The 14,998-nt window shown below is 42.4% G+C and overlaps 1 protein-coding gene across 2 annotated transcripts in view; it reads left to right on the forward strand.

The window, feature by feature from the left end:
- PLXNA2 (plexin A2) overlaps window positions 1-14,998 on the forward strand; it is a 412,046-nt gene that overhangs the window by 289,281 nt on the left and 107,767 nt on the right. For both annotated transcript variants that reach the window (XM_081195162.1, XM_081195163.1), the window contains exon 12: window positions 640-839. In XM_081195162.1, coding sequence (XP_081051288.1) covers window positions 640-839 — 200 coding nt within the window. The remainder of the gene's footprint in view (window positions 1-639; window positions 840-14,998) is intronic.

The following is a 14,998-nucleotide window of genomic DNA, read 5'->3' on the forward strand; positions in this document are numbered from 1 at the left end:
CAATCTTTTGTCTAAAGTTAGCAGTGAAGGGGATTTGGGATGGTACATAACTCTCTGCCCTCTCATGCTCAGACTAGATACCTGAAGATAGCTGAAGAATTCAATCAGGACAAGTCTTTATTCATTCATTTATTCCAGTTTTCTTCCATCATTGGCATTCATGCTAGTTTAACAAAATCTCATAAAAACTTCCATATAATAAAAACATAAAACAGCATATAAAATCAGAGAGCATGCCATTATGCATAAATGGCAACAGTTTAATCATTAACAGTTGACAGAGTAACCCAACACACATCCACACAAAAAAGCAGTGTGAGTAAACAGGACAGGCTTTGCTTGATGCCTTTATGATTCCTACAAAAGGGCCAGGCAGGTTTCCTTTGGAAAGGGGTTGCAAAGTCAGGGCACAGCCACAGAAAAGGCCCTATTTTCAGTAGTCACCCATCAAACGGCAGATGAGGGTACCCAGTAAAAGGCCTAAGATGGCCATTTCACCTGGTGGGCAGATTTGTATCTGGGTCAGTACAAGCATCAGTTCACACCTTCCAGCAATGTGAGCAGGTGTATCTCATTTGATCTGTCAGGTGTGGGCTGTCTCCCACTCTCTGCTCATGCTCCCAATCTCTGTCTCCACAGTTCACCTGTACAAATGTGCAGCCCAGCGGGAAAGTTGTGGGTTGTGCCTGAAAGCAGATCAGAAATTTGAGTGTGGCTGGTGCACTGGAGAAGGGAGGTGTACTCTGCGTCAGCACTGCCCCTCTCCTATTGGTGGATGGGGAAGGTGGCTCGACTGGTCAAGCAGGAATGTCAAATGCTCCAACCCACGAATCACTGAGGTAAAGATATTTAAATCAATTGGATTTTCTTCCTATTCCATTCACTTCTTTGCTTGTTTACTTGATTTATCTTTCTATTTTTAAGCCAACCTCCCTTTTTTTGTATATTACAACTACCTTAATATGCATGTTTCAATAATGTATAATAATCAGGAAGAGGCTTTTTCAGTGGTGACACCCTGGCTCTGAAATGCCCTTTCCAGAGACACTTACCTGATGCCTCGTTTGATATCCTTTCAGCACAGGGCAAAGACCTTTTAATTCTGTCAGGTCTTTCCATCTATTTTATTGCCAGTTTAAACCTGTTTTATCTCTACCATGGAATTTTAGGCTGATGTTACATTTTCATGGATTTTTAAAAATCCATTTCCTGTATTTGATGATTAGCCATGCGGAGATACTTTTAAAGTAAGGGAAGTAAACACCCAAAATAAGTAAATGAATAAGCTCTACAGAAAAGAGACCCATTTGTCTGCTTTTTCTCCGCCTGCCTGATCAGTGTGTCTCCTCCTCCCACCACCACTTAGCAAGTGATGATCTGGGGACTCCACAGAGGGCATATTGATCCCACCCCTCCTCCATCCCCCCCAAAACTTGGCAGAACCACCACTTAATTCCACTGTTTCACTTCCATACACTTAGGAATTACCTGTTCCTGGTTCCACCTGGTTTGTCCCGATATAACATGTTCTCCTTGTTACATAAAAGTGGAAAATAAAGTGGTATGTGATTTCCTATTAAATTAATTGTGCAGCATCTGTGCTTCACGGCCAACATGCACTTTTACTGGCCTTGATCACCTACTCTCGGTTGTCAGGCTCAGACATCAGTATGAGGGTGTCCTCCCTGCCCTTCGGCAGGCACACTAATTAAAACAAGGAAGTAATTAGTACGTAATTGATTTCTCTGGATTGCAGGCCAGTGCAGGGGGCAATAGTCTTATGAAAACTTTGTTCTCTCTGATGCTGTCATTGGTAGAAACTGACAATGTTTAGCAGTAGCTTTCAGTAGTGAAACTACAGACTGAGATAATCACTGGTCCTCTGCTTGTTGATTCCAGACACTGAGCTTCCTTTATTCATTACCTTGATATTTATACCAATGCTACTTCAAAATTTCAGAATTGTGTAACTTACCAGAGAAAGCCTTAGAGCAGTGCCAGAACTTGTAGCAATAAAAGCACCACCCAGTTAAAGACCATAGTAAAAATAATAATAATAAATTAATTAAAATGCCCTGTCAAATAAGTATTCTTAATGTTCTAGTTAATTCAAATTTGGTGTATAACAGAGGCAGAACAATCTCTACTTAACTTCTGACCAGAGATTATATAGAATTAGTTCAGCCTTGTAAACAGGGCCATAAAAATTACTAGCCTGCAAACAACTTTACTAGCCTGTGGGGGGCTGATGAAGCAGGCACCGAGAGCTCTGACCCTCCTCTAGCAGATCACTGCATGTTCAGCCTCCTCTTCAAGCCTGATCACTTGCCTGCATGGAATTACATGTGTTAGCCTGTATTCAGTACCTTGTTTGTGGTTACTAGGCAGATGCTTATGTAGAAGGCTGAGTTTGTTACAGGAAAAGATTTTGGCAGGGACTGTCTTACTGTTGATCTTTGTAAGTCACTCTGGGAGCCTTTTTAGCTAAAGAGCTCTGTAAAAATGCTATAAATAGAGAGCCAGATTCAGTATCAGCCTCATTGCAGAACTGCAGGAGTAGTAACTTGGTTCTTTAGTGTTAATGTTATAACGTCCGGAAGTTTGCCATAGAGAATTTTGCCATAGAGAATTTACTTCACCAGGGATTAAGCTCGGCCAAATTTCAGGGAGAAAATATAATGAAGACTGGCTTGTTGGTGGCAGTTTTAGAATTTTGCATTGCACTCTAAGGGTGACGTTAGTCCCCCTCCCCTTTCCAAAACATGCTTTAGATTTTTCTCAGATCATAAAACATACTTGGGCAGTTTAGATTTTATTAAATATTCATGCATTTTGGAGGAGGTTTGCTTTTCATTAGTTTGGTGAAATCCATTGTGTCTTTTACAGGGTCCTCATTTTAATCAACAGGAAATTATTTAAGGGCAAGTTACGCATATTGTATAGTGCTTTATGGTGGTTCATCTTACCACAAATGGCAAATGCATCAGGAAGGAAGTAGCTTGAAGAAGCAGAGACAGAAGGCCAAAACAGATGTGATGTGGGAAATACTTGTTTATAAAATGCTATGTGTGTTTTAATTTATATTGATTAACTATGATTCTTACTATTAATACCATTTAAAACTTATATAGTATTAATAAAATTAAATATATTAACTGATGTGGAGTGGATCTACCATGAGGAAGGGGGTTAACTGGTAACCTCTAGGTTAGATTTACTGAAGGCAGTTCAGAAACTTCAGCTGGTTCAGCAGCCAGGTTGCTTATGGGGTCAAGATGGTGAGAATATAACACCAATCCTGTCCTGACTTCACCGGCTGCCAGTTAGTTTCCAGGCCCAATTCAGTTTGCTGGCTTTGAACTACAAAGCCTTAAATGGCTCAGGATTGCAATTCCTCAAGGATTGCCTGTCCCCATGTGAACTGACCCAGACCCTGCAATCTGAGGTCCTTCTTTGTGTGCCTCCTCCATGAGAAGTCCAGAGGGCAACACAAGAATAGGCCTTATCTGCAGTGGCCCCATGTGGAATGTTCTCCCCAGAGAGGCATTGCCTGGGGATTACATATCTTTAGGCGCCAGGCAAACGTATTCCTCTTTTCCTAGGCCTTTGTCTAATTAAACAATCTATGGCCTCTTGATTGCCTGGATGGGGGATATGTGTATAAAAATCTCTGATTTAACACAACTGGGTTTAGTCTGCTGCACAAACATATGAGTCACATCCATGGCTCCACACACGTTTTGTCCTTTGCCCCATCTGCCTTGTGACCCCCCCGAGAGTTGTCCACAAGAGAAAGCCATCCTGGGGATAAAAAGGTTCCCCATTCCTGACATAATGATGTCTCCTTGTTTCAAGCATAGAATCATAGACTTGTAGAGTTGGAAGAGACCACAAGGCTCATCTAGTCCAACCCCCTGCCATGCAGGAATCTTTTGCCCAATGTGGAGCTCAAACCCACGACCCTGAAATTAAGAGTCTCATGCTCTACCAACTGAGCTATCCCAGCATCTATGCACTGCTTTGTAATTATCAACATGGTTATTATGGTAGGCCTTATTTGTGGCGACACAGTGGCCACATAGTGTGCAGGAACAGATTAGTAGGCAAGCTCTTTCGTGCCAATCTCTTAAAAGCCAATGAAGCGAAAGAGACTTCAGAGCTGAGGAACTGAGAGTTAATGCAAACCAATAAGACTAATTAAGATGGGGGCTTGCAGCACCGTTGTGTTATAAGAAAGATACTGCTCCCTTTCCCATATGGGGTATCTAAGAGCCCATATAGAGTCCTTAAGTAGGCTCTCTATCGGTAGGAGAAAATAACGGAGGCCAACCAGAGAATACTGAGAAGCAAAGCAGCTGGTAAGCATGATCTTTATTAAACTGTTGCAACAGGGTCCCCCACTCCCCCCACGCAGGGTGGAAGGAGAGGAACCCAGAACAATGGTGTGCAAGGTCTTACATAGACTTTTTGAAATTCCCTTCCCTTTAGCTGAAGACCACCCCCCAAAACATCATACATACATGGGGGGGAGGCAGTCTACAGCAGAAAACCTGTCTGTCGGGATACCTGATAATGGTCAACCATTGCTCAACCTGGGCAGTCTGGCCATTCTTTTGTGATGGTAAATACTTTAGTTCCCAATAAATTGATAGTTTGCTCAGCTTAACAGATACTTGCCAGACTGTATTTGCAAAGGGAGGTGTAATGCCCCTACAGTCCAAAGACAACTGGAAAGCTTTCCCCATTTCCTTCCTCCTTGCAGAGGAATATTTGAGGTCAGTTTGGGAGAGTCAAAATGGCTTCAGGATTGCTCTCCTGTACTGTTTCAGACACTATACTTATGCACATGTGTTTGCCTTGTACATTTATGAACATTTCATATATATATATATATATATATATATATATATATATATATATATATATATAAAGACCTTAGGATTCCTATAACAATTGCAAAGAACAATTGGCTGTGGATTCTCAGTAAGTACTGCAAGATGTTTCCTTTTCGCTCATTCTGAAGAGCAGTGGCTGAACAAATGGCTGGAATGGCTACTTGAACAGAATATTCTTTTCACCACTTTTTCCCACATTCCTCATTAAGCTCCCTTGAATCACTCCTCACCCTCTTTATGGGTTGTTAGTTAAAAACAACAACTCCTAGTGCTTCAGTTTATTACTTTTTGACAAGAAATGGTACCTATTTATTCTAAGTAAATGAGTCTCAATTAACTTCACTCAATCATCCCCAAATCCCGACTTGAGAGCTCTTGTGAAAGCACATACTGTTTATATGTCACACAGAGACACCAGTCAACACTCAAAAGCCCTATCAGCTCATTTGTTGAATGAGATCCTGCAACATCTTCAGCAGCCTTGTTTTGGACTACAGCTGCCATCACTCCTAGCCAACATGGCCAAGGGTCAGGGATGATGGGAGTTGTAGTCCAAAACATCTGAAGGGCCCCAGGGTAGGGAAGTTGATCTATAGTACATATTTTGCGATTGCTTGAGGTGGAGACCAAAGAGGGAATGGTTTCAAAAACTCAAATGTATACAGTGGTACCTCGGGTTAAGTATTTAATTTATTCCGGAGGTCCGTTCTTAACCTGAAACTGTTCTTAACCTGAAGCACCACTTTAGCTAATGGGGCCTCCTGCTGCTGACGCGCCGCCGGAGCACGATTTCTGTTCTCAACCTGAAGCAAAGTTCTTAACCTGAGGTACAATTTCTGGGTTAGCGGAGTCTGTAACCTGAAGCGTATGTAACCCGATGTACCACTGTATATGGAACTGAGACACACATGCCAAGGATACTAAAATGGCAGGAAGAATAATCTAGGATAATTGAAATAACTGATTTTAAATGAAAATGATACTTTGTGGAGAAAATGAGTATTAGATAGACCAAAATGGGTGTTGGATATAGATCAAATGCATTTCCAGACAGGGACGCGGACTTATAAAAAATATTGGGGGGGGCCCGGGAAAGCTCATGAATAATAAATAAGTTCATGAATATGCAAATAAAGTGGCGCCGCCTCCTCGTGAGCGAATAGGGGAGAGCGTGCTGCGCCTATTAATCAGCTCTGAAGGAAATTGGGTGGAGCTTTTGCTCGGGAGGGAGGGCAGGAGGCATGCAGCCCGACCCTGTGCATTTTGGGCTGGGGGAGGGGCGGCGATGGTGCTCTGCTGGAGGGGCACCGGAGATTATTGGGGGGCGGAGCCCCCCCAAACGAATTTTTGAGGGGGCTCGGGCCCCCTCAAGCCCCATGGAGTCGGCGCCTATGTTTCCAGAGAAATACCACACTAAGTCCTGGTATCAATTTTGTTGCTGTTAAGCTTCCTCGAGAGCTCTAGGGGGGAGGGAAGTGACAAGTAGCAACTGATGACTTAGGACTTCCTGGCTCCTAGTGTTTACTTCAGATATTTGTTAGTTTCATAAGCAAAGTGGTTCAGTCTTTGTTTCTCTATGTTCTTGTTTGTTTGTTTGTTTGTTTGTTTGTTTGTTTGGCAAATGTATAGCCTTTTCAACAGTTGTTCTCAAAGAAGGTTATAATTAAAGAAAAATAAAGTATCAATACAATTATAGCAATAATAAATAGAGTATTAACAGAGGCACAGAGTAGGATAGAAATGTTATATATAAATTGCAATTATGCAAAAACCCAGGCAATTATGTTAATTTACTTTTATGGCTGACTAATACAAGAAGCGTAACCAGTGGGTTTTTTAAATCCATGGCAAAACAAATGGGCAAACATTCACACCATTATGAAGCTCATCCCACTATTAAAATGAATATTGTGTTTGTAAGTGATTATTGAAAAATAGTACAGTACTGCAGATCTTCCCCTCTACATAATCAGGGACTAAATAAGATCCCTGCCCCCCCATTGTTGCTCTGAAAGTACAACATGCAAGCATGTGTGAAAATATATTTAGCTAACTTTGGTATCCCATATTCACTAGGTTTTTGGTGCTTTGTTAGCCACAGCCTTTCATTTTCAATAGTATTTAAGCAAAGCACAGACATTATGCTGGCTTTTTGCTCAAGACTGAACTTGTCATCTCCTTTCTACAGCCATTAGAACCAAGCAATGTTCCTCTCTTTCAGCTTGATTCTGTGTGACACTAAGATCCGCCCTTTCTGCCAACCTGATGGGCTTAGTGCATTTTATTTTCATCCCAAGGGGTTTAGTTTCCATTTTTTATTTTTAATCAAAACCTTGAGCCCTTCTATAAATAAACAAACTTGCCTTCTCAGCATTTTAAAGTTGTTCTTCTCACAAAGATCTCTGTGCTGCGTGCAAAGACCTGGGGGTTGCAAGTCACCAGGAGCAAGAAAAGGGATCGGAGAACAATTTTTCCTTCCAAATGAAAGATTCAGACAGATGTAACATTTTCAGAAATCAGAGATTTCACTTCATTTCCTTTCCTCAAGCGAACCAGAAGGCAAAAGCAATTCCTTGACTCAACAAAGAAACATCTCACAGCAAATGCTGGCCAAGTTGTTTCTCCAATATCATCCTTGAGTTAAATTTCAAAATCTACAATATCTTTATTGGGACTTTAATTAATTCTCTGGAATTCTTAATCAGACAGGATGTTAATCCAAACAGAGAAAGTGAGGATAGAAAAACCTGGTTTGATGTTGACTATTCTCAGTTTAGTCATGGTCATAAGACAGAATGTGCAGGCTAATAGTGCAGACTGTGTGTGTCTACTGAGGAACGTGCTCCATCAACACTTAGCTGAGAGTAAGGCCCATAGGGTTGCATCCAGCAAAGCCATTCCACAAGTCAAACACCTTCTGTACTTACACCAGAACTTCCTCTTCTTCTTCTGCATATCCCTCACACCACAAACCTTCCCCGAGAGTTCCCACAAACCTCCAGACCAGATCTGTTGGGTGGGTGTGCTTGTGTACATGCTTGTGGGGTTTACAATGAGTAGAGGTGGGATGCAAAGTTCTGTTGCACATGTGGAAATTGTTCAGTTCTCACAATGACTTGGTTTCAGCCTACTGATAGCAATATAACTTGCTACCGAGCAGACATGTATAGGATTGTTTTGTGAATTGTACTGGACTCTGCTAGGTGTTACAATGATTTCAGATTGCCTATAGGACTGTTGTGGAAGAGAAAAGCATAATGGTTTAGCCTCTGTTTGGGGGGGGGGAGCATAAGACCCCTTGTTAACAGGAATTCAAATTAGAGTTAGGAAAATCTTAGGCCACTCCTCTTCATCAACTCTCAATGTTCATGGTAGATAGTAATTTGTATCAGTGATTTCCATGAGTGAAAAACAGTGAGGCTACTTAAGTTTGAATCAGCCAGTTTATGCAGTCTAACTATGTGCAGGCATAGATACTTGATGAGTTCATACCATTGAACTAAGAACATACTCCTGAGCACCAGTACGCATGTAGCATTTTGTTTCTTAACCATAGGATTGCAAAATCTCTCCCCACCCTCTGCATTCTGGAGCACTAATTTGAACTCCTAGTCTAACGTCAGTTAAGCGTTACTCCAGCAGTATCATTAGATATGGTTAGCGCTACCCAGGATTCCCATTTAACCTAGGTTCTGAAACCATGCTTTGAAAACTGTTTTGCCCAACCTGGGGCTTGAACCCACAACTCTGAGATGAAGAGTTCCATGCTCTACTGACTGAGCTATCCAGGAGTGCTGTACCAGCCCTCAAAAATGTATAGGACTGCAAGTGAACTTTCTGGAAAATAGAGGAAGAGGGTGAAATTGCATCAGAGGAAGATTACTATTCTTTCCATGAAGTGTTTCTCAAATGTGGGTCTCCAGCGAATGTTGGACTACAACTCCCATCATCCCTGACCAGTGGTGCTGCTAGCCAAGGATGATGGGAGTTTTAGTCCAACAACATACTTGGAGGTCCAAGTTTGAGAAACACTGGAAACAGATCAAGGAGATGTAAGCTTTTTAAAACAGTAATGAGCCAATGGGGAGTGGAGATTAGGGGGATCTTTACTTGTTGACATAAAAGAAAAATCAATAATAGTGTACATGTTAACATGAAATCTTTTCCATCCACACAGTGCATCGTTGGGATCTATCCCATGTCCCCCCTGACAGCATAAATCTTCCCCTGCTGCCCGCAGCATCAGTGATTAAATAAATAAAAAATCAGCTTCCTTATGAACAAGCAGTGCTCTGATCTCCTATTCATTTATTTGCAGGCCTCATTAATATAACATCACTGCAACAAACAGCTAACGGGGGTTGTGCGGGGAGGAGTGTCAGGCTGAATAATGGAGTTGCTCTGCTGAGATAACAATTAGGTTTGGAATGTACTATCAGCTAAGACAGAGACAAGGAGTGATCATGCCAGGCTGATGAACTAGCTCTGTGGATGTGCTGAGCCCCTGCTGGGCTCATCTACTGGGATGGAGCCAGCTACAAATATAACCATGGAACAAAAAGCGTATGTTATTCGTATAGCTTTGAAAGGCCACAACTTTGCAACTCTCCCCTCTTTTGTCAGATACGGTGCTCTTTTGTCTTTTGTCAGATACGGTGCTATTATGTTCAAGATGGCTTTTATTACAGGACTTGATGGGCTCATTTTTCCCCACCTGTGATTAATTGATTTTATTTATCCCCTCTTTCCTCTCTCGCTTGCTGTTCCGAGACCTTGGAATATATTATAATATGCTCAAAACAAAATTCTAAAAATATCACACACACACACACACACACACACACACACACACGGCACCTGTTCTCATCCTTTTGCAAAGTATGGACTTGTGAATGTCAGTGGGATGGTGTCTGTGTTAATGTGGTACATGCAACAGCACAGCAATGGCAGCTGTGTGTCAGTTATGTTTGTTTTGCTGAAGAGGTGCTGCTTGGTTTATGTTGTCCTGGTACCCACATGTTGGAATATTACACCCTTTTGTCTTTGCAGTCTAATTGTGCTGCAGAAATTGAGTTTCTGCTTAGTTGCTGTTTCTTGTACTGTATCAGTGCAACATCATGACCTGCAAGGCTGTACTGGCCCATTTACCCAGTTCTATCCAGTTGTTTGTTTTGCACAGCAGACCACAGGATTGAGCTAAATTAATGATGATGGGAGGTAACTAAGAAGAAAAGGTAAAGGTAAAGGGACCCCTGACCATTAGGTCCAGTCGTGACTGACTCTGAGGTTGTGGTGCTCATCTCGTTTTATTGGCCGAGGGAGCCAGCGTACAGCTTCCGGGTTATATGGCCAGAATGACTAAGCCGCATCTGGCGAACCAGAGCAGCGCACAGAAACGCTGTTTACCTTCCCGCTGGAGCGGTACCTATTTATCTACTTGCACTTTGACGTGCTTTTGAACTGTTAGGTGGGCAGGAGCAGGGACTGAGCAACCGGAGCTCACCCCGTCGGGGGGATTCGAACCGCCGACCTTCTGATCGGCAAGTCCTAGGCTCTGTGGTTTAACCCACAGTGCCACCCGTGTCCCAGCGCCACCCGCGTCCCAACTAAGAGGTACAGGAGCATAATTGAGTCATGGGCAAAGGCTGCATATAGAAGGTTTCAGGTTCAATCCCTAGAATATCCAGCTAGAGCTGGGGGTGTCTCCTGTCTGAAACCCTGAAGAGCTGCTGCCCATTAGAGTAGAGAATGGTCTGACTTATAACACATGTGTGCTTATGTAGTCTTGCTTTTCAGTTCCTCTTCTGCACCTGTCCTATAGGAAAAATGTTTTTAAAATAACTCCTGTTTCAGTTTCTGGGCAGGCAAATAAGGTTTTTCCTATTATCAGCGAAGCCTTGTGATGGGTAATTAATATTTTGGAGCTTGGATGACAGGCTTTGAGGAGAACCATTGGAGGACGTTTCCTAATATATGTTCGTCCCCATAGATACTTCTCCTGACTGACACCTTCATAATGATAATATAATACTTTGCCTTGCGTGGCTTCTTTTATCCAGTGATTGTAAAGGGCTTTAAATATCAGAAGCAGCTGGAGCATTGTGACATGCTGGCAGAGTTGGGATTAGAACTCACAAGTAGCAAATTCCAGGAGTTGGAGGTTTGTCCTAGAAACACTCTCCTCCCTTTCCTCTTTGTTGCAACGATGAATGCAGTAAGGATTACTAAGCATCTTGTGTATTAACACACCAGCTAACTAGGGACTGTGCATTAATAGAAAAAGGCTCTGCATATATATCCCTATCTGGATAGGGAATTGTATATGCAGCAGGGTGCTATTCATGTGATTTCCCAGCTCGATCTAGTATTCATAGCTACTGCACACAATCTTTTTTTCTTTTTCTTTTTTAAGCTAGGATCCCAGGGATCTGCTACCAGGGGACTGGATTCAATTCCGTTCTCTCCCCCTTACCCACCAATCATCAGTACAGCTGCAGCTTTTTAAAAGGGCTCTGTGTGCACATCTCTGACTGCTGCGCACATGCTTTGCTGGATCAGAGCTGAAAAGTGAAATATAGATGATAATTACAATGATCTGGCTGTAATTTGGTTGCTGATGCTAATAACACCCCTCCCCTCACCCAGAGCAAGCATTTCTATGACATATTTAATTAACATCTTCTGACACCACTGATCTTGTGCCTTTAGCAGCCTGACACACAGAATTTTAGTTTTTTCCATCATTTATCTCTGTTCTAGGAAAAGCGCCGCCTGCTAAATTTCTGTGTGATAGGCTGCTGCTGTACCAACTTCTGATGTGTGGGAAGGATTCCAGGAGCCAGAGAGAGCCAGTCAAGGCTACCTCAAAGCCAGTTCCAGCTAGACATTCCCTTCTCCACCCTCTCAGGCCTGTCCTGTTGGAAGGATTCCAGGAGGGAGAGGGAAAGAGGCGAAGGTTGTAAAGGGAAGGCTATACTCTTCCTCTTCTGTTATGATTGCCAATCTGCGTAGGCCAGCTGTGAAAGGGGGGGCTGAGGTAGGCCTTCCACCATACTCCCCTTATGTTTGTTCTGAACCCCAAGGGAGCAAAGCAAATACTTTTGTGGGGAGGCTAAGAGAATATCCCATTGTCATGCAAATCTCACAGGAATACAAGATAGGTTGGTTTTCTCTGTCAAATCCCACTGATGCACACATGAATCCAAATGGACTAGCTACATGAAGGGGCAGAAAGGTGCTTTAAGAAAATAAAAATGTAGCCTATGAAAGGTATGCCTACACAAATTTAGGTTTCTCCTCAAAAGCAGTGCAGCATTTTGGAGGGAAAGTGGCAAAGAAATGTTGGGAACATTTAATTCTTAAGGGCTCTTGACTCAAGTTGGGTTCTGATGGATTGGCTGGACAGAGCCACCTGTCAGATGGAAATGTGCTGTTGTCGCCTTTTAGAAGTTGGTAGGTGCAACTGTTAGGGTGTTAACTACTGCAGGAGTTGCTCAATTTCCCAGAAAACCAGCTTGTATATTGGGACTTAGAAGGAGCTACAATGGTCTTTTTGCCTCTAGGGAATGGAAGCTGAGCAAACTGTCAGTTTTTGAAGAGAGAAGCTGTGAGTAGGCCATAACCATGTCACAAAGATCACCTCAGAGCCTGCTGCTCTTCCACCCCATTTTATCAGTTGTCCTGTGGGAAGGATTTCAGAGAGAAAGAACAGGCAAAGACCACCTCAGAGCCTGATTCAATTGGACCTTCCCCTTCCCAAACCACAGAGCCATTCTACAACCACCTGCCCGTGAGAAGGATCTTGATGACTTTTTATATGTTGATCTTACTTATTGTGGCTTTTAGAGCTGTAGTTTGGTGTTCCTTAGAAGAATTTGTATCCTGAAAGGTAAAATATAAATAAATGAAATAAATTAATTAATATTAAAGGTAGAGGATTATAGTAAAATGATAGCAACTGTGTGGCTGGTTTTATGTCAACATGGTAATGCCAAAAGAAACCTGAAGTTGGCCCCAACTCATATAATTTACCTTGAATCTACATACAAATAGGATCTAAAAGCTACTCTTTTTCTTTATAAAAAATGCTTCTAGTTTGGATACCAGAGACATGGCAGCTGGCTGGACTTTGGCCTGGTCTTGTTATGTCTAGAGAGGTCTATATAACTGGACCCTTTAAGTATTTGCTGCCTTCTGTGATTATTACTGAATTTCCCCAGCTGTAATTAATTGAATGCATCTGTTCTAACCCCGCGGCTGCATTGTGACACAGTTCCTTCAAAACTGTTCAATTAGCGGCCACTAAAATCTAGGTCGAATGGGAAGTCTGGTTCGGGTATTTTCCAGGTCAAAACATTTGGAAAACAGAAAAGCCACACTGCGTTGTTTGACATTGTACTAAGGTTTTGTTGACTCAAGTCAGATAAGAAATGTTCCCAGTATCTAAATAAATAAGTGTGTGTGTGTGTGTGTGTGTGTGTGTGTGTGTGTGTGTGTGTGTAAAAGCTTTGGATTTTTATGGGAGGGGCAAAGCACCTCAGTTTGTGATGCAAATGCTGCAGCAAATGCATTTTTAAAATAACATACAGATGTAAGGGAAATAACTGTCAAGAATCGTGAACCATAGTGTACGGGTGACTTGTAAACATTAGCAGCAGCAGGCCTTCAACGGTGCTTAGTATAATATAATGCATTTTGATTTTTGTATCGTGTCCTTTGTAGACACATGATGCTTTGCAAAGGAAAATGATACAAGACACACTGCAGAGTGCTAGTTACAGAAAGCAGGAGTGTAACAGACGCTACACAGTGAAGAGATTAAAGCTTTTAGTCCCAGGGCTGAATGCAGAGGGGAGGATGGGAACTAAAGCAGAGGCAAGAGAAAGAAAGGAGTGTTTTTTAGAACACAATGCAGCCCTATACATAATGGTACCTGCACAGTCAACTATATCTTGGGATGTGTTTTGCATTAAAATAATATGATTTTAGACTTGCAGAATAAAGGAGCAGAAGTGAAGTGAGAAAAATTAAGAAACGTAAGTGAGAGAGGAAAGAATTGGGTTTGGCTGTGATTTGATTGAGGGCAAGAACTGAGTGAGGAAGGCTTGCATTCAGGGAAGTCATTGGGAGTGTCTAGATCCCATCAGAACACTCCTCAGTTATTCCCAGCACCAATCAGGTGGACAGCAAGAGGAAGAAAGCACATGGTGTGATAGGAACAGCTGATGAGTGTTGTCATAGGAGCACCACTCCACTGTTCCTAGAGCTAAGCAGTGGGAAGAGGTCCTGCATACCTCACAGAAGTTGGCCAAAGACTGCATGTAGCCCATGGCACTCATATGTGAGCTAGAAGACCAACTTGTAGTGGGAGTGGAGAGTGAGTACACAGTGGTACTCAGGTTATAATTTGAGCACAGTGCACTGAAGTTTAGGCAATGGTGTACTGGAGATGGTTGGTGGTTGTAGATCAGTGGTGGGCAGAAGGGAGATCAGGATCTTCTGGTAAATCTCTGGGTGCTTTGCAGTAGATCAGGGTTTCCAATTGCTTTATCAACAGGAACAACAATATGACTTTCCCCACCTAAATTACGTGTCTGCAGGCATACTTTTGTGTGAAAGGCTGGGACCTCTGTTCAGTTCTTGAACCGAAAGCAATTTCTTCAGCTCAGAATGTGCTTAGAGGCAACCTGATGTTTCATTCTGACTATGTATCCTTTACATCTGGCTCTGCTGGGTAGATCTTACGGTCCTAGTGAATCTGACATGGCTGTGGTCCGCCCACCCCTGTTGTAGAGGGTACCTTTTCCTAGACTAGGAGCTGAAGTGCTTGTGGCAGAGGTGTACTATAAATAGACAGGTCATGAAGTAAACTCCCCCTTTTAGTATTTCCAAAAGACATTTAAGGAGGTGTGAATGCTTTGCTCCCTAATAAAATGTGGTATTTAACATTCAGTGCCTGTCCAAAGCGGAGCTTAATGAAGTTCTCCAAAGTAACTGTCAAGCCTTTTAAGGTTAGTAGCTTTTATAAAAGTCTATAAAAAGCCAGTCCTAAACCTCCCAGCAGACATTTCTGCCACTAACAACCAGCTGTAGCCTCCCACCAG

Source organism: Podarcis bocagei (assembly GCF_964188305.1).
Source record: "Podarcis bocagei genome assembly, chromosome: 5".
NCBI classification, from domain to species: domain Eukaryota; kingdom Metazoa; phylum Chordata; class Lepidosauria; order Squamata; family Lacertidae; genus Podarcis; species Podarcis bocagei.